This window comes from Saccopteryx bilineata, chromosome 2, assembly GCF_036850765.1.
Source record: "Saccopteryx bilineata isolate mSacBil1 chromosome 2, mSacBil1_pri_phased_curated, whole genome shotgun sequence".
Taxonomy (NCBI): Eukaryota; Metazoa; Chordata; class Mammalia; order Chiroptera; family Emballonuridae; genus Saccopteryx; species Saccopteryx bilineata.
The window spans coordinates 306,222,925-306,246,334 of record NC_089491.1 but is presented as its reverse complement, the minus strand read 5'-3'; the positions used below and the strand labels follow the sequence as shown (position 1 = coordinate 306,246,334).

At 52.6% G+C, this 23,410-nt stretch overlaps 1 protein-coding gene across 15 annotated transcripts in view; it reads right to left on the bottom strand.

Annotated features, from left to right (window-relative positions):
- PLEKHA6 (pleckstrin homology domain containing A6) overlaps positions 1–23,410 on the bottom strand; it is a 145,642-nt gene that overhangs the window by 25,631 nt on the left and 96,601 nt on the right. For 8 of the 15 annotated variants that reach the window (XM_066261616.1, XM_066261614.1, XM_066261619.1 and 5 more), the window contains 10 exons: positions 20,655–20,735; positions 19,840–19,972; positions 14,468–14,572; positions 13,437–13,509; positions 9,914–10,014; positions 5,960–6,162; positions 3,918–4,466; positions 2,225–2,720; positions 1,664–1,750; positions 526–579 (listed from right to left, as the gene is read on the bottom strand). In XM_066261616.1, coding sequence (XP_066117713.1) covers positions 526–579; positions 1,664–1,750; positions 2,225–2,720; positions 3,918–4,466; positions 5,960–6,162; positions 9,914–10,014; positions 13,437–13,509; positions 14,468–14,572; positions 19,840–19,972; positions 20,655–20,735 — 1,882 coding nt within the window. The remainder of the gene's footprint in view (positions 1–525; positions 580–1,663; positions 1,751–2,224; positions 2,721–3,917; positions 4,467–5,959; positions 6,163–9,913; positions 10,015–13,436; positions 13,510–14,467; positions 14,573–19,839; positions 19,973–20,654; positions 20,736–23,410) is intronic. The other 7 variants (XM_066261620.1, XM_066261617.1, XM_066261626.1 and 4 more) reach the window with 3 other exon arrangements.

Genomic DNA, 23,410 nt, shown 5'->3' with positions numbered 1-23,410 from the left:
AAAACATAAGCTGTGTACACTGAAGAATTGCATGAAGGAACTACCAAATACACGGAATTGATACAGTTTTAAAATCATCCTAGGAACAGGTCTGTAGTACTCAGTTGACAAATTGTGGAGTTTTACAGCAGCCTATGGAGTATGACAGGACAATTTCCTAGGTTCAAAAGGAACTAAATCCTAACATTTTAGGCCCAAGTAAGGAGCTCCCTCTCATCTCTGCCAGTCCCTCCTGCCTGCCCCCTGGGGGCAGTTCCATCTGGGTTGAAAAACAGGAGGTGGCATTAATTATTCATATGGTCATTTATATTCTCCTTTCCCCAAGAAACTTCCAGCTGCCCTAAAGGGCTTTGAAGAGAGGGCTGTGAAGGTGCAAACCAAAATATAAGCCACTTTGTTGTGTCCTGGCTGTGCCAACAAAGGTTGTCAAATGGATGGATGATGAGGAGTGGGGAAGGAGGTGGGAAGGAGTGGGGAGATGTGACAGGGGCAGGAGGGTGACAAGGGGGCACCAGCTCTGCCTACCTGCTGATCCAAATACTCTAGGTTTCTTTGCAACTGAAGGTCTAAAAGTTCATCCTACCCGGAGCCCGAGGCCCAACGGCAACACAAACAAACAGGAACATGACAAAAGAAAACAATAAAAAGGAAGCAAAGCAGTTAAGAGTTAGCTGGGCAAGGACAAGAGGCCTCTTTGGCCTGGAGGAGTCCTGGGGCCTTCTGGGGGTGAGGGCGTGGGCAGCAGAAGCCCACGGGACTGGACCGCCCAGCCCAGCCACGGGAGACACACCAGGACCCCCGCTCCAGCGCCCTGGCTAGGCCGGGCCCTTCCCGGGGGAGGGAAGCACTACTGGAGCTATCTAGACGGCACCTCTGGCGGATGTTTCTGAGCTTACTGGGGAAATCTCTTTGTTTCTGGATGGGTCCATTGACCATGTGTCAAGGCTGGAGTTTGGACACCAGCAGAGGAGAAAGACAGGGTACAGAGGACCAGTCCTCCCGCCCACCCTGGCCTCTGGCGCTGTGCAGGGACGGGGGCAGCAACAGGCCTTAGGGGCAAGGATTCTGCCTGTTGGTTCCAGTGGTTCTCCCCAACCCCCCAAGTGGAGCATCTGCATCGAGTTCTCCAGGTGGAAACAAAAACTCTCAGAACCAATTCCAGGAAGACACACAGTCGAGAGGGAGAAGGAGGAGACACAGTATGGGAAAGCTTTTCTTCCTCAATCCTACCACTGTCTCCTTCCCCAATGTGGCACTCCAGGCAAGGACCAACTGGCAGCAAATATGCTTAGTGGGACAAGGCAGAAGATCGTGCCTGTTGTTGAGAGCTCTAGCCTGACTTTCTCCCCAGCCCGCGGCCTAAGCCCCTGTCCAGGCCCCTCAGCATGCTGCAGGATTATTCTGACACCCAGAGGATCAGGACAATACATGCTTCCAGATCCTGTCCTTGCTGCTCTTCCCTGCGTTACAGAGGAGAAGGGATAACTGGCACCAAACTCTATGGGGGTTCAAGTCCTGGCTGGGGGGAAGGAAGTATCCAGAGGCTACTAGAAACCAGGATGGCCAAGGCATTGGACGCAGAGCCTCCCTGCGGCCACCCCAGATCGGCCCTCCCTGGGAGGAGAGGTCCTGAGGGGGGATGGCAGGGGAGTAGAGGACGTACCATCTTATCGTGGACCGTGGGGGGTGATGGGTAGTTGTAGGGGTACAGTCCTGCAGGGACTGGCCGCCTGTCTCCCAGGTAATCATACTGGAAGAGAAAGGGGATTGGAGAGGTGAGAGGGTCTGGCTGGGACACAGATTTCCCCACCAACTGAAGTTCAAGGTTAGGGATATTTGTATCTTGTCCCAGAGCAGATTTCAAACTAAAATGGACAGCATTTGTCCAGTGTAATATCCTTGCAGTGATCTGTTCAGGTCCTCAAGATCTGGAAAGACAGAATCCTCCCTGCCCTCATATAGAATTAGGGTTCTTGGCATAATCTGGCAATGGGCACAGAAAGAAATGTCCCTACTAGGGGGGCAAAGCAAGTCCCCCAGGGAAGCTCTTTTGGGGATGGAACCACAAGATTAGTGGCTCCCTGAGCATTGCTGGCTGTCCCTGCCAACACAGCCCTGTAGCCTGTGGCCCCAATCTTCTGCAGCCCCACCTCTTTTCAGCTGATGGTCTCAGGCTTCTGGGGGCCCTGAGGGGGTGAGGAATGTGGGGCACATGGTGGCTCACCTTGGGAGAGCTGATGGATCGCCTCATCACATAGGCAGTGGGGTCAGCATAGATGTCTTCACTGCGAGGTGGCAGCCGCTCAAAACGGGCACTGGGCGAACGGACAGGGGAGTAAATGTGGGCGCGGCTGTAGGAGCCCTGGCTGGGTGAGCGGGGCACAGAGTGGGACCGGGGCTGCAAGGACAGGCGGCGCAGGGAGCCAGAGGTGGCCTCCAGCTCATTGTAATAGACTGGCTGGCGGGAGGGGCTGGGGATCCAGACGGTGCCATCCTGCTGCCCATAACCGACCGGCTCCTTCCACCCGCACCCATTGCGGAAGGAGTGGCGCTTGTCCTCCACGGCCCAGGGTGGGCTGATCCGATCGTAGGCAGGCATGGAACAGATGCTGTCTGGCCGCACCCCCGGTGGGTAGTACTGGTAATCGTCAGGGTACTGGGAGGAATAGGGGCCATAGTACTCAGGGGCCCTGCGGGACATGGGGTAGAACCTGGAGGGACTGAGAGAGAAGACAGTGTGAGGAAGTGGACAGAGTGGGCACGTCCCTACCCATGTGCCCACGCTCCAGCCCCACTTCTGAGTCTTCCCTCCTCTGCTAGAGTGGGGCCTGGCCAGGTGAGCAGTGTCTCAGCCCGGCCCTGTGAGCACAGAGCGCTCCACATCTGTGTTCAGAGGTTCAGGGAAGACCCTGTCCTCACAGCTCCTCCCTCATCCAGCTGAGGCCCAAAATTCCACCAGTCAGAGCTCCCATCTTTGTCTCTTTAAAATGAAATACCCCTGGGGAGAAACTTTAAGCCTTATTAGCCATCTCTATCTCAACATGAACCAATTTATCAGATCCTGTCCAGAGAGGCAAACAGAAGAAAGCAAGCCTGCCAGGCACCTGGAGGAAAGCGACAGAGGAGGGACAGAGGGACAGAGGAGGGACAGAGGAGGGACAGAGGAGGGACAGAGGGTGGCTTCCCTGACTTTATGGGATGCAGCCAAGTGAGTGGCTCTCCCCAGGGCAGGCCAGAGGGGCGGCCCCAGACACCAGACCATCAGCAGCAAGCAGCCCGCCCCTGGCTGTAAGGTACAGATCCGGAGCTGCCTGGACCTCAGCACCCTAATCATCAGGTCTGATAAATATCTTCAAATGTTTAAAAGCCGTCACTAGATAAAGGAGTAAATTGGTCTGGAGGGCAGAACTAGGATCAATGAATGGCAACAGTTTTGTTTCTTTCCTCTTTTTTAAAACTGCTTGTAAACACTGGCTTTCAAACAAGTAGAACTGTTCAAAACCAGAGTGGACTTGGCAGTTGCTCAGTGAGCCTCCTGTTGGTGAGACACTGGGTCAGAGGATCCTGTAAGAGGGTCGGAAGCTTGGGGGACGATGACAAACTGGAACATATTAAGACCCCTCCCTATGACCGCCTGCCTGTTTCCTGGGCCACCCAACACCGCTGTGGAGAGACAGTGGGTGCTCTGTCCCTTCCCCTGAAGGAAGTGGACAAAGAACAGAATCAGGGGCTGAGGGAGCCACAGGGGCCGGAAAGGATTTGGGTAAGCTGGGACTCCTGGGGTTCTCTTGGTTTCCCAACACAGCCTGGCTTCCAAAAGGTTTCCAACAGGGGATGCCTCTCTTGTTACTCCCGCAGCCACAGCCTTGAGTTGTGACAGCACCCCAGCTCCGCCCCTGCCCCTCCTCAGGCTTCACCTCCGAAGGTCTTCCGGTGGGGGCACCCCCCGGCGCAGGTTCACCCACTGCTGAAGCTGGTTCATGGAACTCTTGCGCTGGGCAATCTTGTCGGGGTTTGCCTGTGGGGGGAAGCTCGGCCGGTGTCCCCCACTCTCCGAGTCCTGGGGGGGTAAAGCTGTGCTTCTGGGCCGGCTTGGGGAGCCATACTGCCAGCCGTTGGGCTGGGCGGGCTGCTCCCCGCCCCCTGGAACCCTCGGGCCCTCAGGGTAAGGGCTGCCGGGTTCTGAGACTGGTTTCAATCCAGCTGGGATGCCATTGGCTTTGACCAGAGGTTCACTCTGGACGTCGGGCCTCTCCGGCCTCCTCTCGGACTTCTCGCAGCCTCGGCCATCCCCCTCCCCTCGAGTCTTCGCCTCTGGCTCGGGCTTGGGCAGGCTGTTGTGAAGCGGTTGGTGGTGTTTGCTGGGTGGGATGTTTTCGGAATCTGGTTTCTCGTGGCTGCAGGGTGCCAAGGGAGATGTTGTAAGTGATTCCAGCCCAGCATGGAGTTGAGTGGGGAGTGGTAAACTGGGAGGGAGAGAAGGAGCGGAGAAGGATAGGCAGAAAGGTAGCAAGGGGAACAGAATTCAATAAATTACAGTTCTGTTTCCCAGGTATTATAAAAGGTTGTCCGATTCTGCCTTTGCATAACATGCTCATTCTGCCCTCCAGGTCTTCTCCCGCGGGCCACTCTGCTGACCTGCCATTTTGGCCCAGCCTTCAAGCGACAACCAAGACTCACCTCGCCCAGGCTTGGTCTCCTCGGTAGCCTGTCCGATACAACCCCCACACTTGGTACACACTAGACTGAAGTTTCACAACACCAGCCCACACTGATGCCCACGCTACAAAGGCTAGTTACAGGTCAGCCCTCTCTCCTATAGAAAGTTCCTCGACTTCCACAAGCCCTGGGCTCCTTGATGGCAGAATGGGGACAACAATGCCTCCCTGCACAGGACTGCTGTGGGGTCAGACCAGGGCACAAGCTGTTGCCTCAAACTTCACAGGAATAGAAACATTCTAGTTCCCATCTCAAAAACAAGCTTCTTCCAGGACTGATTTTTTGTTGTTGTTAGAATCAAGCTGCACAAGGCAAGAGTGCCTCAAAATTTTGCTCCCTTGTTTCTCTAGCACCTGATACAGTGCCTTACATATTTCTAGTTATAGTAAATATATTGCTCACAAATATTAGGGGATGAATATCCCCTAATATGAATATGAAGCAATAAAGTATCCCCTAATTTTTGTGAGCAGTATATTTATGAAATGAATAAGTGGACTTCTGGAAGTATGCCCCTTGGCGGAAACAAAGATGGGATCTTATGACAATGTGCTCCCTACAGGTTCCCAAACTCAACATATTCCAGCATCCTTGTTGAGACCTGGCTTGGTGAACATTTCTAAGATGTGAATAGCCTTGGAGTCTACACTGTAATACCTTCTTCTGGATCCCCCTTAACATCTAACTCAACACTCAATACCCAGGTCAAGTAGAGACAGGTGCCTAGACTGCGGATGAGGAAGTGATGGGAACACTTTATATACTGTTTATTCATCACAACAACCTGTAAGGTGGGATTAAAATTGCTGTCTTTGAGGAAAAGAAACTTGGGCTCACAAGTTAAGTGACTTACACTGACGTCTCCCTGAAGGCAACTGGGATGAACCTGTGGGCAAGTGGGACCCAATCAAGTTGGGATTCGAACCTGAGTCCACCTGCCTCCAAAGACTGTGTGCTTAACATGCACAGTCAAGAAAAACTGAGCAAATGATCCTGGTCTTTGGCTCCTGGCCAGGCCCCAGTGGAACGTGGCTTTTCTCTTGGCCTCCACTAGCTCAGAGAGAAGAGGAAGAGCTGGTCAGGGGAAGGGACTACCAGCTCTGAAATCACTGAGCCAAGCACCCGCCTCAGGGGTCAAGCCAGCACCCTGGGCTCGCTGGCGGCATAAAGCGAGGCACTTCCTCTCTCTTCCTTTTTGCCTAGAACTCCCCACACCCAGGCCCAGCGCCCTGACACTCACGTGTGACGCACAGCTTGGGGTACCGATTTCTGGGCTGGGGGAATCTGTACTCTGGCAGCCTCCCCCATAGCCTGGATCCAGGCCTCCTGCTCCTCAGGGCTCTCAGCACTGAAGAAGTAGGTGCGGACCCCGGCGTGCTCGGCCTGTGGGGAGACGCAGTGCGTGGAACTGGCCCCGGCCTCGTCCACCCAGCACACAGTCACCTGCAGCGAGAAGACACCCACACCCCAGGATGCGTGGTCAGGAAGGCCACTTGCTCGACCTGCAGCTCTTTTTCCCAAATGGAGCTCAGGAGCAAGGAGAGGAGGGGGCCCACAGGTATGCCAACTGCTCCAGATGATGCCCTGCTATCTGCCTTGGTGAGCTCTCCGGACATCACTGGACAGCCCAGGTAAGCTTACCTGGCCCACCTGGGATGATTATAAGCAGGAGGGATAATTACCACACCCACTCCCCCATCAAATTCTATCTTTGATTTGAAGGGCAATTACCCAATGTCAGGGAGAGGTGCCCCCCAGCACATGCCAATCTCTTGGCCTCTGAGAAGCTAGCGCTGTCTCTTTCATGCAGAGACAGCCAGGCCTCTCGTGGCATGCAAGGGGCATGCACAGACAGTCGGAGCACACTACCTAGTTGGCGGCCGCAAGCAGGTGCGGCAGGCGGGAACCCAGAAGAGAGCTCCTGTCCAGAGGAGGGGTCCTCACGCAGTCAGAAGGAGGAGAAGCAGAGAACAGGTCAACCAAACACCAGAGGGAGAGACAGAAGATGACATGGCAGGAATGTTGAGGAACAGCCGAAAGTGGGGAGCTACTCAAACTATCCCCTTCTAGTCAGTGTTACCATCAGGACAATGGCACCCGGCAATGCCCAGTTCAGCCTACAAAGAGGGGGAATGGAAGGTTGCACCAAGCGAATTTGGGCTGGTGGTGGAGAGAAGTCAGAGGATCCAGTGCTAACCCTAGCTCTGTTCCTGACCAGTTGTGGCCTTAACGGATGCATCTGTTGAATGAGAAGAGGTCTGCCTGCGGAAACTTAAGATCCTTAGGCCACTCAAAGATGCTCCAGAGCTAGATTCTCTCTCTCTCTCTTTTTTTTTTTAAGTGAGAGGAAGGCTGATAGTGCGACAGACTCCCATATGAGCCCCGACTGGGATTCACACAGCAACCCCCATCTGGGGCTGATGCTCGAATCAACTGAGCTATCCTCAGCACCTGGGGCTGACGCTCGGACCAACCAAGCCACTGACTGTGAGAAGAGAGGAAGAAGAGAAGAGAAAGAAAGAGGGGGAGAGAAACAGATGGTCACTTCTCTTGTGTGCCCTGATCAGAAATCAAACTTAGGACATCCATGCACCAGGCTGACGCTCTATCCACTGGGCCAACTGGCCAGGGCCCAGAGCTAGATTCCTTCTTGGACCTCGGCATACCCCTAAAGTGATCCCTTCACTCTCCCACGAAAAGCACATTTGTCTCACTCAGCGTGAGAGGTACAAAAGCGATTAAAAGTCTCAGATGGGAACCTCACTTTGGCCTCTGATCCCTTGGGTGCTAAATTCTGGGCCTCTGGGGATTGAAAGGAGAGCAGACAGGGTTCCTCTGGCCAAGCCCTAGGGCTCTCCTAAGCAGCAATATCAAACCCACACCTTCCAAATGCTTCCTGGCCAGACCTTCACTCCACTGCAGCCCCTTTCCCCTGCATAGGAGTTCTTCCTGACAGGAGCCCGTACCCTCCTTCTCTAGGGGCAGGGGTGAGTCTCCCTCCTCTGGATCCTGCTGGTCCCCACCCTCCAGCAGGGGCGCAGCGTGCTGGCGGAGGCAGGGAGGTGCTGAGGAAAAGCCAGTGAGGCTGTGTCTGGGGGTTGAAACTGCACAGAGATGTGGGGAACAGAGGTCCAGGCAAGCCCTCTGAGGTGGAGAGCACGAGGTTATTGGAGAGCAGAGAGACACAGCTGGGACTCTGGGAGTGTCCTGGGGCTGGCAGGAGTGGGCAGCAAATAAGTTAATCTGCTAAGCACCTCATGAGCCTCCTGTGAGTGCAGAGCACTGCTCTGGGCCCCAGTCATGTGGAAAGCAGAGACATGCTCTTTGCCCTTGAAGAGCTCACGGTCACACTGGAGGACACAACTTGACCACAGGGAAACAAGGAGGGAGCAAAGGCCTGGGAACAACTGCTAGTGAGTGGGGGAGTCGGAGGGCCTGGGCAAGACGAGGCAACTAAAGGGGAGCGTGGAGGGAACACCAGCCTGGAACCAGGACAGGGGACCAGAGAACTGAGGGAGGCGCCCCAGCGGGGTGAAGTCCACTGAGCCGCCGTGGAGCTGGGACAGGAAGAGTTTAAGGCATTCAGTAGTAGGCTAGGCAGGAGCGGTCCAGGCTCATTATCAGCCATTCAAGAGTTTCGCTTGATAGCCACAGCAGGACAAGCCTTCCATCTGTCTCCACTCCCCTCCCCTCCCTGGGGAAGGGCCTCTGAATAGCCACAGTGGGAACCCTTTGTGGTCACTGAATGAACACAGCTCTTGGAGTTGGTTTAAAGAGGCAGTGCCCTCCTTGGGGGATGTGGAAGGAGGAGAGGGGCTAATGGGCACAGAAGTAAGATCTGGGGGCCCTGGTGGCTGTGTGTGTCAGTCATTGGATGTTAATCTGATGCCTGCTGAGCTCCGAGCTGGAGTGTGCATGTGTCTGTGCACAGGTCTGGAAGAGAGGGCGAGACAGGCTGTCTGCCTGTGTGTGTGTGTGTGTGTGTGTGTGTGCGTCTGCGTAGAGCAGCACTGTTTGTTTTTGGCTAAACAGCCTGCTCCTATTTCCCCAGCTAGAACCCAGCTCTCTGGAGCCGGAGTTTTATTAATTGTTCATTCTGTTCACACCTCTGGCAGACAGGACCCAGGGAGGCTGGAAACTAATTCTGTGCCAAAAAAGTCCCTCCTTGTTCCCAGAGCAGCACCTGTGTATGCTGCCCACCTCCTTTCTGTGGCCAGGTGACCAGAGTCTGAAGGACAGAAAAGGACCATCTCTGAGGCTCAGGTGATGACCGGGGGTGACCTGTAGGTTCTATTATCTAGCACCACAGCTTCAGGTTTTCAGAGCTTTGGACAGCAATTCTTAACTGGGGAGAGAGGGCTTTATGCTAAGAAAATGCATGGGCAACATCATAATTTTATATTTGGAAAGTGAAAAGGAACCTACGGTCTTTACATCATAAAATACAGAAAGAGCCTGGGTTTTCTTTCTTTCTTTTTTTTTTTTAATCATATGTAATAGGTCATAAATTTTTAAATATGAAAAACCACTAGGAGGAACCTGCTGCAGGCTTTGATGGGAGGGCCCTGGGGGTTTGCTGGGAACCACACTGAGCAGGCAGAGGAGCCCTTCTTCCCGCTCTCTCGTTCTCTCAGATTGTCTACATGAGGTTGGCTCCTCTTGCTTGTGAGGAAACTCATCTCCGAATTTTCTCTGAAGATTGGAATGTGAGTAAGTTTGATTGTGGATCTAGTTCGCTGGGCCCAAGGTGAGGAGGAAAACTTTCCAGATAGAATACCAGCCCCTCTCCAGCCCACGCTCCTGCCTCTGCTGCGGGAGTCTCCCAGGTGCCAGGCCACTGAGCAGAGCGCCCGCAGGCTCAGGACAAAACGGGGCTGCACGTGTTGATATTTATCCTGATAGGTCTGATACAGTCCTCCCTTCTCCCCTAGGGAAAACCGTAGTAGCCCTGAAGCACATCTCTCCCGGCCTACCCTGGGGAGAATCATCCATCCAGTGCCCGAGGAAAGAGGAAGGGGTCCCAGCACAGCTTCATTGTAGCCTAAGAACAACCTGCACTGCGTCCAGGGGCCGCTGCCCACCCCCTCCCTCTGCGACCCCTTCAGACTCCTGCAGGAGGTGGCTCCAGACCCTTCTCCCTCCCCCTATCAGGCCTTTCTCCCCCATCTGACCTGGGAGAGGAAGGCCGACTGACCTTAAAGGTGTGTTTTCGGCTGATGTTGTCTGAGGGCTGGACCGCGGCCACCCGGAAGCTCAGGAGGGGGATGCTCCCCAGGATGCTGTCCTCCTTCTCATCTGTCAGGAAATAGAGGCGAGAATGAGATGTGTGTGCACGTGCAGGGGGAGGAGAGAGGAGCACGTCAGCCCTATTATGATAAATCGCAGTAAATATTCGTTGCTAACTACTATTAGCACTCAGGACCTCCACACACAGCACACAGGGTGTGCTCTGCATGACGACAACTAGAGATGCTCCCTGGAGCTGGGGGGCAACGGGGTGCCTGGTGGCTCCGCAGACAGGATCTAGACATGTCCAGAGGTGAATGAGAGGGAAGCAGTCCCACGCTCAGGGAGCTGACATTCTGGTACACAAGTAAGCAAATCAATTAGAGCTAATGTTTTAGAGTTTTCACTCTACATCAGACACTGTTCTAAGGGAAACGCCTTCGTGGATTTAACCCTCTCAGAAATGCCATGATCAGGTACTGTTATTAGCCCCATTTTATAGGAAGCAGGTTGAGACACAGAGAGGATAAGTAATTTGTCCAAGGTCACTTAGGTAGAAAGTGGGGGACTGGTCTTTGAACCCAAGAATTCTGACTCCCAAGCTATCATTCTTAACCACTCCACTATGCATAGGGCCTATCCAACACAAGACAATTCCAATGGCCATAGACAGCAGAATAATGGGACAGGGCGTGGGAGAGTGGACAGTCTCCTCTTTGGTTCTGGCTCCTCTGGGTGACTGTTTCTAAGGTTCGCCCAGGCACCCAGCATCTTGCTTTGTCCTCTTGAGACACAGATCCACACCCCCTTTACAGTCCCTTTGTCTCTGGGGAAGACTTGCCCTTGCATGGCCTCCTGCCCCTCTGGATCAGGCTAACAATCAGGCTGTTACATAATTCATCCCGGATCTCCAAAGGAGCCTGATGGATTAGCTCGTCGGGCCCCCAGCTGTCAGCAGGAGGCCTGAAAGGGTGGGGGTGTTCTGTGGGACAGGATAGAGGCAACGATGAGTCCATGGCAAGACCTTCCCACTTGCCCAGGATAGCTCTTTATTCCCTGAGCTAGAGATTCTGTAAAACCCTCAGACAGGGGTCAGAAGAAATCTCTTAGGCTTTATAAATTCTACTTGTTCTCTTGTTCTTCTTACTCATCACTTGCATGAGATGCTTGGAGCAAAGTCCAACTTCCTGTGCAGGTTTCAACCTGGTACCCAGAGAAGGACTAAGCTAAAGGAGCAGGAGAGAAATGGGCTGGAGACCCAGGGCTTCTTCAGGAAAGCAGGGCTGTCAGCCCCTGGGGAACTGGGCCTCTGCCTCGTGCTGTCAAGGACGGTGCCTAGGGGATCTCCTGAGAACATTTCAGTGGATAGTGACCCCCATAGCAGTGCCCCTTGGAATGCACAGCTTTTTAAGTTTCTGCTCTCATGCCAGGCCCAGAGTCTCCCCTCTGCAGGGAGCCTGGCTTCCCCTCAACTCTGTTCCTACTCTGGCCCCAGAGCAGCGCTCTACCCCAGAAGCCCAGCCTAGGTAGACTCTTCTGACCCAGCGCCGGGGCTTCCTCTGTGACTCGACCCTGAATATATAGCCCCTTCCTCCTGTTTCTCTCCTCAGAGTTCAGGTGGTGGCAAGTCAGGGCATAGGAATAGCATTGCTGGGGGTGGGGAGGGGGGGTCACTGGGACAATCTTTGTTTGGCAAAGTTAATGATTCAGGGAATTGCTCCAGGAAGGCCCACATAAGTCTGGGCTCTGCCATACCTGGGGCATAGAGGCATGTGAAGGGACATGGAGGCGTGTGGAGGGGCATAGAGGGGCACAGAGGGGCATAGAGGGGCACAGAGGGGCATAGAGGGGCATGGAGGCATGTGAAGGGACGTGGAGGCGTGTGGAGGGGCATAGAGGGGCACAGAGGGGCATCGAGGGGCATGGAGGCATGTGAAGGGACGTGGAGGCGTGTGGAGGGGCATCGAGGGGCATGGAGGCATGTGAAGGGACGTAGAGGCGTGTGGAGGGGCATAGAGGGGCACAGAGGGGCACAGAGGGGCATGGAGGCATGTGAAGGGATGTGGAGGCATGTGGAGGGGCACAGAGGGGAACAGAGGGGCATAGAGGGGCATAGAGGGGCACAGAGGGGCATAGAGAGGCACAGAGGGGCATGGAGGGGCATGGAGGGGCATAGAGGGGCACAGAGGGGCATGGAGGGGCATAGAGGGGCATAGAGGGGCACAGAGGGGCATAGAGGGACACAGAGGGGCATAGAGGGGCACAGAGGGGCATGGAGGCATGTGAAGGGGTGTGGAGGTGTGTGGAGGGGCGTGGAGGCGTGTGGAGGGGTGTGGAGGGGCGTGGAGGTGTGTGGAGGGGCGTGGAGGCATGTGGAGGGGCGTGGAGGTGTGTGGAGGGGCGTGGAGGCATGTGGAGGGGCGTGGAGGTGTGTGGAGGGGCGTGGAGGCATGTGGAGGGGTGTGGAGGTGTATGGAGGGGCGTGGAGGCGTGTGGAGGGGCGTGGAGGCGTGTGGAGGGGCGTGGAGGTGTGTGGAGGGGCGTGGAGGTGTGTGGAGGGGCGTGGAGGCATGTGGAGGGGTGTGGAGGCGTGTGGAGGGGCGTGGAGGCGCGTGGAGGGGCGTGGAGGGGCGTGGAGGCATGTGGAGGAACGTGGAGGCATGAGGAGGAACATGGAGAGGCATGGAGGCGTGTGGAGGCCCATGTCTCTCCTGCTGCAAAGTCATTTCACCCTTCTCCACCCAGTGCCATGAGTCAGTGTGACAGGAACCACCATTGCCATCACCCTCCCTGGTTCTCTGTGCCCTCCTTGACACAATGTTGCTGTGTATATTTTTAAAATACCTTCCTAGAAATTGCTGCAAATTATCAGATCTTTACCTCCTTTTTTTTTTTTTTTTTTTTGAGAGTGTCAGGAGTGAGCGTTGGGTGGGCAAGTAGGGCAGAAACTAGGGATATCCATTTATTCCACACTGATGGAGCACCTACTATATGTCATGCATTGTTGTGTTGTGGATACAACAGTGAACAAAATGGACAAAATTGCTGCCTTCATGCATCGGATCGTGCATTCCATGGGACAGGAAGAAGATCAGCATACAAGCTCCAGTTAGTAGGTGACCTACCAGTAGTGATTAGGGTAGGGACCTTCCTTGCTTCCTCCTTTTCCTCCCCATCCTCCCTTTCCACTCCTTTCCCACACTTCACCATCTGTACTGGACTGGACTGTTCACCCCATATCACCAGTCAGGGCCTAGAACTCTGCCTGAAACCCAGTAGGCACGTGGTAAATTTGAATGAGAGTGAGTGAGTGAATGCTTGAGCAAGTAAGCTCTGTGTTTATCCCACTGGGACACCCCACTGGTGCTGGAGACTGCAGGGGGCAGATCTGCTGTCTCCCAATGTCCATCCAAAGCAGAGCCCAGTGATCTGGCAGAATGAAGCTGAGTGGCAGGGCACTCTTGCCCCCGCTGGCGTAGGGGCAGGCTCACCTTTATAGTAGAAAAGGCAGCGATCCACCAGGACGAACCAGCGCTTGTTCCACTGCTTGACCCCAGAGCTGGCCTGCGGGCACGTGGAGAAACAGACAGCAGGGGCTGTGAGATGGGCATGTGGCAGAGCAGGAGGCGATGGGGAGGGCTCTGCACTAACTGTAAGGACATCCTGCCTCGGGTTGCAGCTTGGCCACGAACAAGTGGCAGCAACCCCCTGAGGCCCTAGATGCAAGAACCTGACATTGGATTATTGCCTGCAGCCTTCAGCTCTGTCATTCTGGGCCTCAGTCCCTGCCAGGGAAGATAAAAAAGGGCAAAAGATGAGCCAGAATCAGTGAGCAGGCAGGGACAGGGGCAAGGCCAGAACTTAAAGGAGACATCACAACCACTGCCCTTTCCGTAGCAAGAGCGACCAGCTGAGGACGAGCCAGTAGGTTGCTCCAATGGGGAGTGGGGGGAGTAACCCAGTACATTTCTTTCTTTCTTTCTTTTTTTTTTTTTTTTTTTTTTTTTTTTTTTTTTTTTTTTTTTGCATTTTTTCTGAAGCTGGAAACAGGGAGAGACAGTCAGACAGACTCCCGCATGCGCCCGACCGGGATCCACCCGGCACGCCCACCATGGGGCGATGCTCTGTCCACCAGGGAGCGATGCTTTGCCCATCCTGGGCGTCACCATGTTGCGACCAGAGCCACTCTAGCGCCTGAGGCAGAGGCCACAGAGCCATCCCCAGCGCCCGGGCCATCTTTGCTCCAATGGAGCCTTGCCCAGCACATTTCAAAATCGTTTTATCTGCCCATCAGGAGATCTAGCTGGATTCCCGAAAATGACATTATTTTTCCTGTGTGATTTTGGGAAGAGATTTGACTTCTCTGAGTTTTCATAAAATTAGGAGATTCATTCAGAGATATACCAAATGAGAAATGCGGAGGACATAACAAATAGACACAGGCTATGTAACCACAGAGGAATTACAGAGGTGTGAGAAGAAGCACTGGGCATGGGGGGCAGAATGGCAGAGGGGGCCTCACCTGTTTGAAGAGCCAGCCCGCCTTGGTGACAGGTGCGTTGAGGTTCCGTTTCATGGAGTGTGAGCGCTTGCCAAAGGCAATGGCCTTGCGGGAGGTCCGGGTGGCCTAGGGAGGCAGAGAGAGAGAGAGGCTGGCCCTACTTCTTCCTTCTCCTGTGTTCTGTTCCACTGGCCAAGGGGACAGCTGTACGCTTCTGGGGTTACCCCAAGGTGCCCTCAAGCTCAGAGGCCCACGTGTGAATCTTGGATCTGTTGCTAACTCAAGAGCATAGCCTCTGGAGTCTTTGGCTCTTTTTCTTATTTCTAAAACAGGGCTCAAATGAATAATCCTGCCTGTACGAGAGAAGTGGGGGCTTTGGGAGCTTTGGGGGTTTTCTTATAGGGAAAATAAGATTTTTCATTTCACTCCTGGCTTACCTTTCATCTACTGGCCTTCCTCCCGACCTCTTTCATAAAGCTTTCTGGAACCTTCAACTGCAAGTAACTTCCCTGCACCACCGTCCTCTGAGTCCTGTCCATTCTCAAATGTCCAACGTTCCACAGAGCTGGGAACACCTCCACGAGTGTTCCGGCTCCTCACTGCCATGTGCACACTGTCGTTCTTCCACACTTTGGCAATAATCTCTTTCCTGAGGCATCACTGATCTTCCACCGTTTAGTCCTGCTCATCACTATCAGCTTCTAGAATATTCTCTCAGAGTCAGTCATCCTCTCCATTCAGTCTTGCCATCACTGTGGCACTGTTCTTGAGGATGACTCATCCGATGCCTTAACTTTATACAACCCTGATGCCCTCAACATCAAAATCCTCCAGCGCCCAGCTCCCCTGGCAGCTGACTCCCATGGCCACACCTCAGACCTGGTTAGTACCTGAGCCCCTTCACCATGAACATCCTCAATTCTAATATTCCCATTTTCCAATCACAACATTACACACTTTGGGCTTTCTCACCCTGTTACTCCGTTACACAAGCTTTCCTATTTCAGTGGGATGACCAGCTCCTTAATTCTTCCCCTTTTGATCTGGAGCCATCAGCCACCTCCTGCTTCTAGTTATTTGCCCACAGAGTGTAGGCCCCACAGTAGAGTGCATCAACTGCGCTCTCAAATACTCCACCCCTGTCTCTCTGCTCAATCTTCTCTACAACTTAGAATCTCAGATCAATCCCAGCATTCACCCTCCCTGCACTCGGCTAGATTATGGGGCTGCTGTTGAGAAACCACACTGCCATACGGATGAGGCCGCTGCGGACTCGCGGCCCCCAGCCCCCGCTGCGCTCAGCCCCCGGGTGGCATCTCCATTCTCTACCCCCACCGTTCTCCTGAGCCCTGCACCTTCCCCCTGTGTCTGAGGCCGCTGCGGATTCGCGGCCCCCAGCCCCAGCTGCGCTCGGCCCCAGGTGGCATCTCCATTCTCTACCCCCACCATTCTCCTGAGCCCTGCACCTTCCCCCTGTGTCCTCCCCACAGTAGAACTGGATCCTCTTCCACCGAGAAAACTAAGGTTATCAATTTCACACCCTTTTACCCAGAAAATTACTGCCCTTACTCTTTGTCTCTTTCCTGCCAATATATTAAAAAAAAAAAGCATTGTTCTCTTTTCAAAGCTAACACATCCAACCTTCATTTCCTCTGAGACTTTGCTTCCTCAATCATAATCTCTCAGATCTGTCTTCAACCTTTCCTTCTCCACTGGCTTCTCCTCAGCAAACATGCTCAGGTATCTCTATCTTAGAGCAACTCTGTGTCTCTCTGTCTGTCTCTCTCCCGCTTTCTCCCTTACCTCCACATACACCTGAATGCCCCCTTAACCTGACATCTGCTGTCAGGTAACACCTTCCCTTCCTTCCCTTTTTCTCTTCAGGGATAGGATACTGGGAAGAGTTCTGACTTCCTCTCCTCCCATTCACTTTTAACCCTACTCCACCTTTTTCTGAAATGGCTCTTGCAATGTCATTGAAGCAAGGCTGCTCCATCCTTGACTATACTAAAGCATTAAATAATATTAACCTGGCCCTGGCCTGTTGGCTCAGTGGATAGATAGAGTGCTAGCCTGGCATATGGACGTCCTGGATTTAATTCCCAGTCAGGGCACACAGAGAAGCGACCATCTGCTTTTCTCCCCCTCCCTCTCTCCCTTCTCTCTCTTTTCTCCTCTCACAGCCTGTGGCTGAATTGGTTCAAGCATCAGTCCCTGACGTCGAGGATAGCTCAGTTGGTCTGAGCATGTAGGCCTCAGGCACTAAAAACAGCTCAGTTGATTCAAGCAGGGGCTCCAGACAGGGGGTTGCTAGGTGGATCCTGGTCAGGGTGCATGCACGAGTCTGTCTCTCTATCTACCCTCCTCTCACTTAAACAAAACAAAACAAAAACATTATTAACCTTACTGTCCTTTTTGAAACTCTTCCTTTGATTTCTGTGATGTTATTTTTCCTTTTCAATACCTCAAACTGTGGCCATTCCTCCTGTCTTCACCTGTACTCTAAGTGCTGGTGGGCTCTAACTAAACTTTAATCCTTTTATTCTTGTTTATATCATTATACATTGTGCCCTTATAAAATCATCTACCAGCAATATGCTAAACATTCCCTAATCTATATCTAGGACCTCTTTCCTAGCCCCAGTTTATTTGGCAACTGGTTATCCAACCAGGATTAAGAAAAGTACAAAACCAAGCTCATCTTTTTTCTAACCAAACCTATTCTTTGTTACTTCTCTTCTTGGTGAATGGTATTACAGTCCGCCTGGGCACCTAGACCAGAGCTCTGAACCACCTCCCACTGTTCCCTCATTCTTTTGTACAATCATTTATGCAGGATTGAGGAGTCCATCTTCCTAAAAGTTCTCCAGTTCCACTTACTGCCTCACAGGCTGTCATCTCTTCTTGTTGTTCAGCCTCTGCCATGAACTAAGGTTCTCTTTCTAAAACATAATATAATCACGTCACTCTCTTAAAATTTCTCACTACCGCTCATCACTTGGTAGTGAATTCAAATTCCTCAGCACAGCACACGAGGACAGGTGTATAAGATCTGCAGGGCCCTAACCCACCATCTGCCATGCTAGCAGACAGGCCTCACCCCTGGTCATGCCTAGTTCCTGTGCTTCTCTCCCACCCCCAATGCCTTGGCTCATTTGCTCTTCCACAGAAGGTGGGGGGGGGGCATCTTTCTTATCTAGAAATCCCAACTCATGTTTTAAAGAGTATTACAGACCCCTCCTATTCCACAAAACTTCCCTGATTCCCCAGAGCGATTAGCTGCCCCCTCCTCTCCATCTACTCTTATAGTCTAAAATTTTTCACACTGCAATGAGACTAGGGACTTTTGTTTATCTCTTTATCATCAGAACCTAACATGGTATAAAATACTAAAATAAGCATTGTTAAATACTTGTAGAAGGAAGGAAAGAATATATTGGGCTTTATTATAAAGCACACCCCCCCCAAACTGGGAAATAAAATTATTTTCCAAACTTTACTAGTAAAATCCTACATACATGGCTGAGATTAGCCTCTGAAGAAGTCTAAGAATAGGCAAGCCCAGAGATCCTTCCCCTTCCTCTCCATCCGTTATCTGTCAGTTTCACCTTCTCTCAGCTGCCTAGCCTGTGCTCCCACAGCTCGCCACTCCAGCTGTTCTCCTGCCAACCCTAGGCTCCCTGTCTTTTTTGCCACTGCTTCCCAGCAACCCCTCAGCCTTAGGCCAATCCAACCACCTGCTTTCCCTACTCCTACTCCACAGCCAGGCTATGAGTATTGCTGGGGGAAATCCACACACCTGGGGACTCGAGCCACACAGATTGAGTCTATGACCTCTGATGACCTTTTGATTCGATGGAGTAATATTTCATACGTCTCTTGTTGACCACTGTTCCTGTTCTCCAAACCTTGGGCATATTCTGAAATCCCTCAATGCCTCTCCACCCACCAGCTCCTTTTAGCAGAAAACCCTACCTCCTACTTCCCAGGAAAAGTTGAGGAAGTGAGGTAGAATGTCTTTAACTTCCTAGAGCCCCCCCCCCCTTCACGTGCCTTTTTTATGCGATCTCAGGAAGAGCACCCCTTCCCTATCCAGGCTTCCAGCGTCTCTGCCTCGGACTCCTGTCTCCACAGAGACGTGACTCACTGGCTCCCTTCTTTCTCCTGAACTTATACACCTGGTCATCCATCCTTGCTTCTAACATCTTAAAACAAAACAAAACGAACGAAGAAAACCTACCTTCTCCATCTTGCAAATCTCCTCGCTTCTACCCTCTGCCCCTCGCTTCCCTTAGCAGTCAGGTTTCTTGAAAAGTATTTCTTTCGAAATACTTCAAACATTTTAGAAAAGTAGGGGATGAATCACCCCTATGTGTTGGAGTTGTTTTTCTTCTAATAAAACATGACAGATAGAGCTGCAACTCCCTTTGAGCCCCTCCCCAACCTCCTTACCTTTCCTTCCTCCCTAAAGGCAACTGCTGACCCAAATCAGTCTGCCTGTTCATGCTTATACGCTTGTACTGCATATTTATCTATGAAAATGTAGTATTGCTTTTCATGTCTGTACGTTTTACATAAATGACATTCTTTTCATATTCTGCAACTTGCTTTTTACTCAACATTATGTTTTCAAGATTTATGCTTGTTCATACAGACTTCTATAGTCCATTTAATTTGGGGAGATACTCCATTGCATGACTAGACCACCATTGATTTTCCAGTTTCTTAGAAGAACAGTTTCTACCCTTCAGTGTTTCTCCATCTCCCCTTCCACCTCTTCTTTAGCCCCCTCTGGCTTGTCTTCTACCCTCCTCATACCACTGAAACTGCCAGAGTCAGGTGTCCAGTGACCACAGTGGATGTTAAGCCCCATCAACATTTTCATCTAAATAAGACCTTATCACCTTGCCCTCTCTGCCACATTCTTCTCTGGAGTACTCCTTCCTCCTGAAACCCTCCTTCCTTCCACCTCCTTTTCTGAGCTCTCCACTGCCATGTCCTTCGTGAGTTCTTTTTCTTTTTCTGTCATCCTAGATTGGTGGTTCTTAATGAGCATGGGGCAAATTTGTTCCAGACATCCGACAATGTCTGGAAATGTTTTGGGTTGTCACAGTGTGGGTGCTACTGGGAGCTAGTGGGTAGAGGCCGTGGATGCAGCTCAACATCCTATAACGAATAGTCCCAGAGGCCGTGGATCCTGCTCAACATCCTATAACGAATAGTCCCACACTGCATAGGATTATCCAACACAAAATGCTAATAGCACTGAGGTTGAGAACCCCTGGTGTAAATGTCTTTCCATGAGGTTCTGCTCCGAGCACCTCCCCTGCTCCTTGGAGCTTGCAGACACAGTTGGACAGGCTGTTTCCTAGGATTCCTGCCCTATGGCCTACCTTGGAGGCTGGAATCACCCGGACACTGGGCCGCTCTGGAGGGACCCCAGACACCATGTTGTTGTTGGATATGTCACGGTTGGTGGTAGCCGGGCGTTTCCCACCTGCTTTATTGGACATGTCCAAGGCCGCTCTGATTTCAAGTTGACCAGAAGAGAAGAAAGAGACTATTCAGAACCATGAAACAATGGAAACCACCGTCCCTTTCCCATGCTGCCACCCACTGTTCCAGCATCAGCACAAAATTAGATCCCCTAGTGCTACCAAGAGGTCGTCTTAGCTACGCCCTCAGCTCTTCAGAGATTATATGCCAGTAATCCCGGACTGGCTCCTCTTTCCTATAAATTCATTTTTACAATCCTCAACCCTGGGACTCAGGAACTCCTTTTCTTTTTAATTTAAAATATAATAGCCCAGTGGACTATGAGAGTCATTTAATTATCTTTTTTCTTTCTTTCACTGGGCCAAGATCCAGAGTGAATGGAATTAGCATTTGGCTCTCCTGCTTATACAGATTCCCTCACCATTCCCCTTAGACGCCCCTGGCTGATATACTAAACTCCGACCTGTCGCACTCCTTTAGCTCAACCTATGAAACACACCAACCTGAGATCTGCTAGGTTTGTGGGAAAGCGGACAAAGGTGTCCAGTCAGAGGGTCTCAGAAGCTTCCAGTCCTCAGAACCGCAGGGACTGGCCCTAAATCCCTTTGCTCTCCTTTGCCATCCCACCCCCTTCCCTTCCTAGCTGCCCAGTGGCAATGGGGTGGTGGTGGTTAAAAATGAAATGGTCAGGCAGTAAGTGGGGCAAACCTACATTTTCAAGTCAAATTTTTTGTTTTCCTCCGGGACCTGGCCAGTCACTGGGTGTAGAAATGTGTTCCGTCTTTCATTGTGGCTGCGGAGGCAAAAAAGAGAGAGAAGTTGGTGATCAAGATGAAGAAAGCAGAGACACAAGCAAAAGATGAACAGACCATGGGCAGTGACAGGGACGATGACCATGGAGGAGCTCATCCCTCTATCTTCCCGTGGGACTGTGAGAGGCAAGATGGAGGCAAGATGGAAGGCTGGGCTGTAGAGGAGGCTGCTGCAATCGGGTTGGGGGTGAAAAAGAAACCTTTTACCAGTCAGTGTTAACGACTTACCAGAGATCCCTGAGACTGGAAATAAACCCCACTTAGCCCTCTCAGTGGTCATTCTGGGAAGGTTGTGTGAGCGGGACAGGGAGGGGACCCTAATAGTCAACATTTCACGTGAGGTGAGTTCTCTCCTAGGGACAATGGCCAGCAGTGCTCCACATAAAAACTGCTCACTCATTTCTGTTGAAAAAACTCTCTCCTGACTTTGGACTCCTTCCTCTCCTGCTCTATGTTCCATCTCCTTAAATAAAATGAGAGTTCAAAAACTCCATTCCTGAGCTTGGACTAGGACCCACCCACACCCTAAGTCCAGGGTCTCCCAGTTTAAGGGCTAGTGGATGTTGCTGAGCCCTCGGGAATTGTCAGGTAGTGAGGTTAAGTGCTTAGCTCAACAGTCAGATCTAATTAAGGGATGTGCGGCCCAGGAGTGGGGTACTGTGAGGACAGCCTGCAGGAAGCAGAGGCGCATGGACCAGGGGCATGTTCCGTGCAGAGGCAGATGGGGAGCAACGTTGCGAAGGCTCCTTTGGGAAGTCCTGCTGTGGCTCTTCTGGCTGGCTGAATGTCAGGCTAGTCCCCTTGCAGCTCTTCGGGGTGGTGGGGGAGGGGGGCAGTAGAGAGAGCTGAGAGGGGACGAGTACAGTGGGTCTAAGCTACAAATGGCAGCCATTGGAGACAGATTCTGAACACAGGGGACCGCCTGGCAAGAAAGCTGTAGGAGATTCAAGCATGCAGCCAGCGAGGGGCTGGAAGAGTGTTAAGATCCTCTTCATCCAGCCCTCTCGGGAGATACACTGTGAGAGCCCAGAGCAGGCTCCGTCCAGCCCGGGCAGAGCCCGCGGAGGTTGTTCTGAGGCTGTGGGTCCTAATGCTGGCTGGCCACGTGAGCACTCCCACAGCAGAGGACCAGCTGGTCAGCTAGTGCAGAGGAAAGAGATTTTAGCCTAGTCCCTTCAGCTGCACGAGAAAAGTAACTTTTTGAAGACCCTCTTTCAATAGCCCTGGACACATCCCAGCCATTGGCTATCTGTTGAAGCGAAAGATAATATCAAAAGGTATTTTTTCAGTTTCCAAACCAGTCATGTTCAGATCAAATCCAAAGACATGTAGTGATAGAAGCACAGTGGGCAGTGGCTAGAGCCTAGGGGGAAATCTGGGTTTGGTAGCTTGGGCTTGCTGGCTGGGACCCTAAGTCTGGCCCATGTCCACCTGGCCTGGGTTCTAACACTAGCACATTGGTCACCTGCTCCCCGCTTCTCAAACTCTTTCCCTCCTCCCCTGTCTGTTCCAACAAGGATGCTCTCTTCAACTTAAGCACAGGGAGTCTCTGCAAGGAAGGGTAGTTGTTTACAGTCACCCTCACCCCTGGTTCTGCCCTGAGTCGGGGTCCAAGGGGCTGGAAGTGTGTGACAATAGGTCCTTGAGGTGCCAAGGTCTCTGCTTTTTCCCAGTAGCACAAAGCACCTGCCCTCTACTCCAGCCCCTCCTTCTCTACCTGTTCCTGTGCTGACTTTGCTGAAACTTCCCTGCAGGCACTAGTACACACACACACACACACACACACACACACACACACACACACACACAAGCCCACAGTCTGCCGTCGGCTGGCACACTTCTCTCGGGGTACGGCAAATTTCTCCCTGCCCGGACTCTCCTACCCAGCAACCCCTACACATGACGTCCTCTCTCTATCCCAGCACCACCAATTTCAAAATAGCTTCCCCTTGACAAGCACTGCAATGCAGCAACCACTGTCCTCACTGCCCTCCCTCCTCCAGGGCAGGTCAGGCAGACCCCACCCACACTGAAGTCCTGGATCCGGGGAGCTGCCAACCCTGCCTGCGCTCACTTCCCTTGGCTCATGTCCACTGAAGAAATTCCTACCTGGCCCGGCGATCGGCACGAAACTTCAACATCCTTTTGGCGGTTCTGTCCCCAGCTCAGCAGCCTCAGAGGACCCACCAGCCACCCTGCTCCTACCATCCCTTGAGCAGTAAGTCCTCCGGTCCCGCGCAGGGCCCTGGCCGAGCTCCAGACACTGCTGGTCCCCCCCTCCTCCCGGTTCTAGCATGAGGAAAGGGGGAGGGCTCTTCCCAGACAGTGGGAGGGGTGCCCAGGTACCCTAGGGGGCCTGTGGCTCCCCAGCATTCAGCCCCTCAGAGTCAGAGAGCTCCAGGCAAAGTAAGTGAGCAGGGGATGATCCTCGCAGTCCAAGTCCCCAAGGAGAAAATGCCGAGACGGAGAGACAGGCATACGTGGAGCAGGTGTACAACTTCCAGGTAGTCCGACCTCACTGAGCTAAGGACACAGAGCAGCTGGGAGGGTGGAGGAGTCTGGGGCTGCATGCCCATCTGCATGGCAAAAACTCAGCCAGCTGACCTGCGGGAAGACAGTCCTCCTCCCTGCCTCTGACTCCCAGCCCAGAGCACGG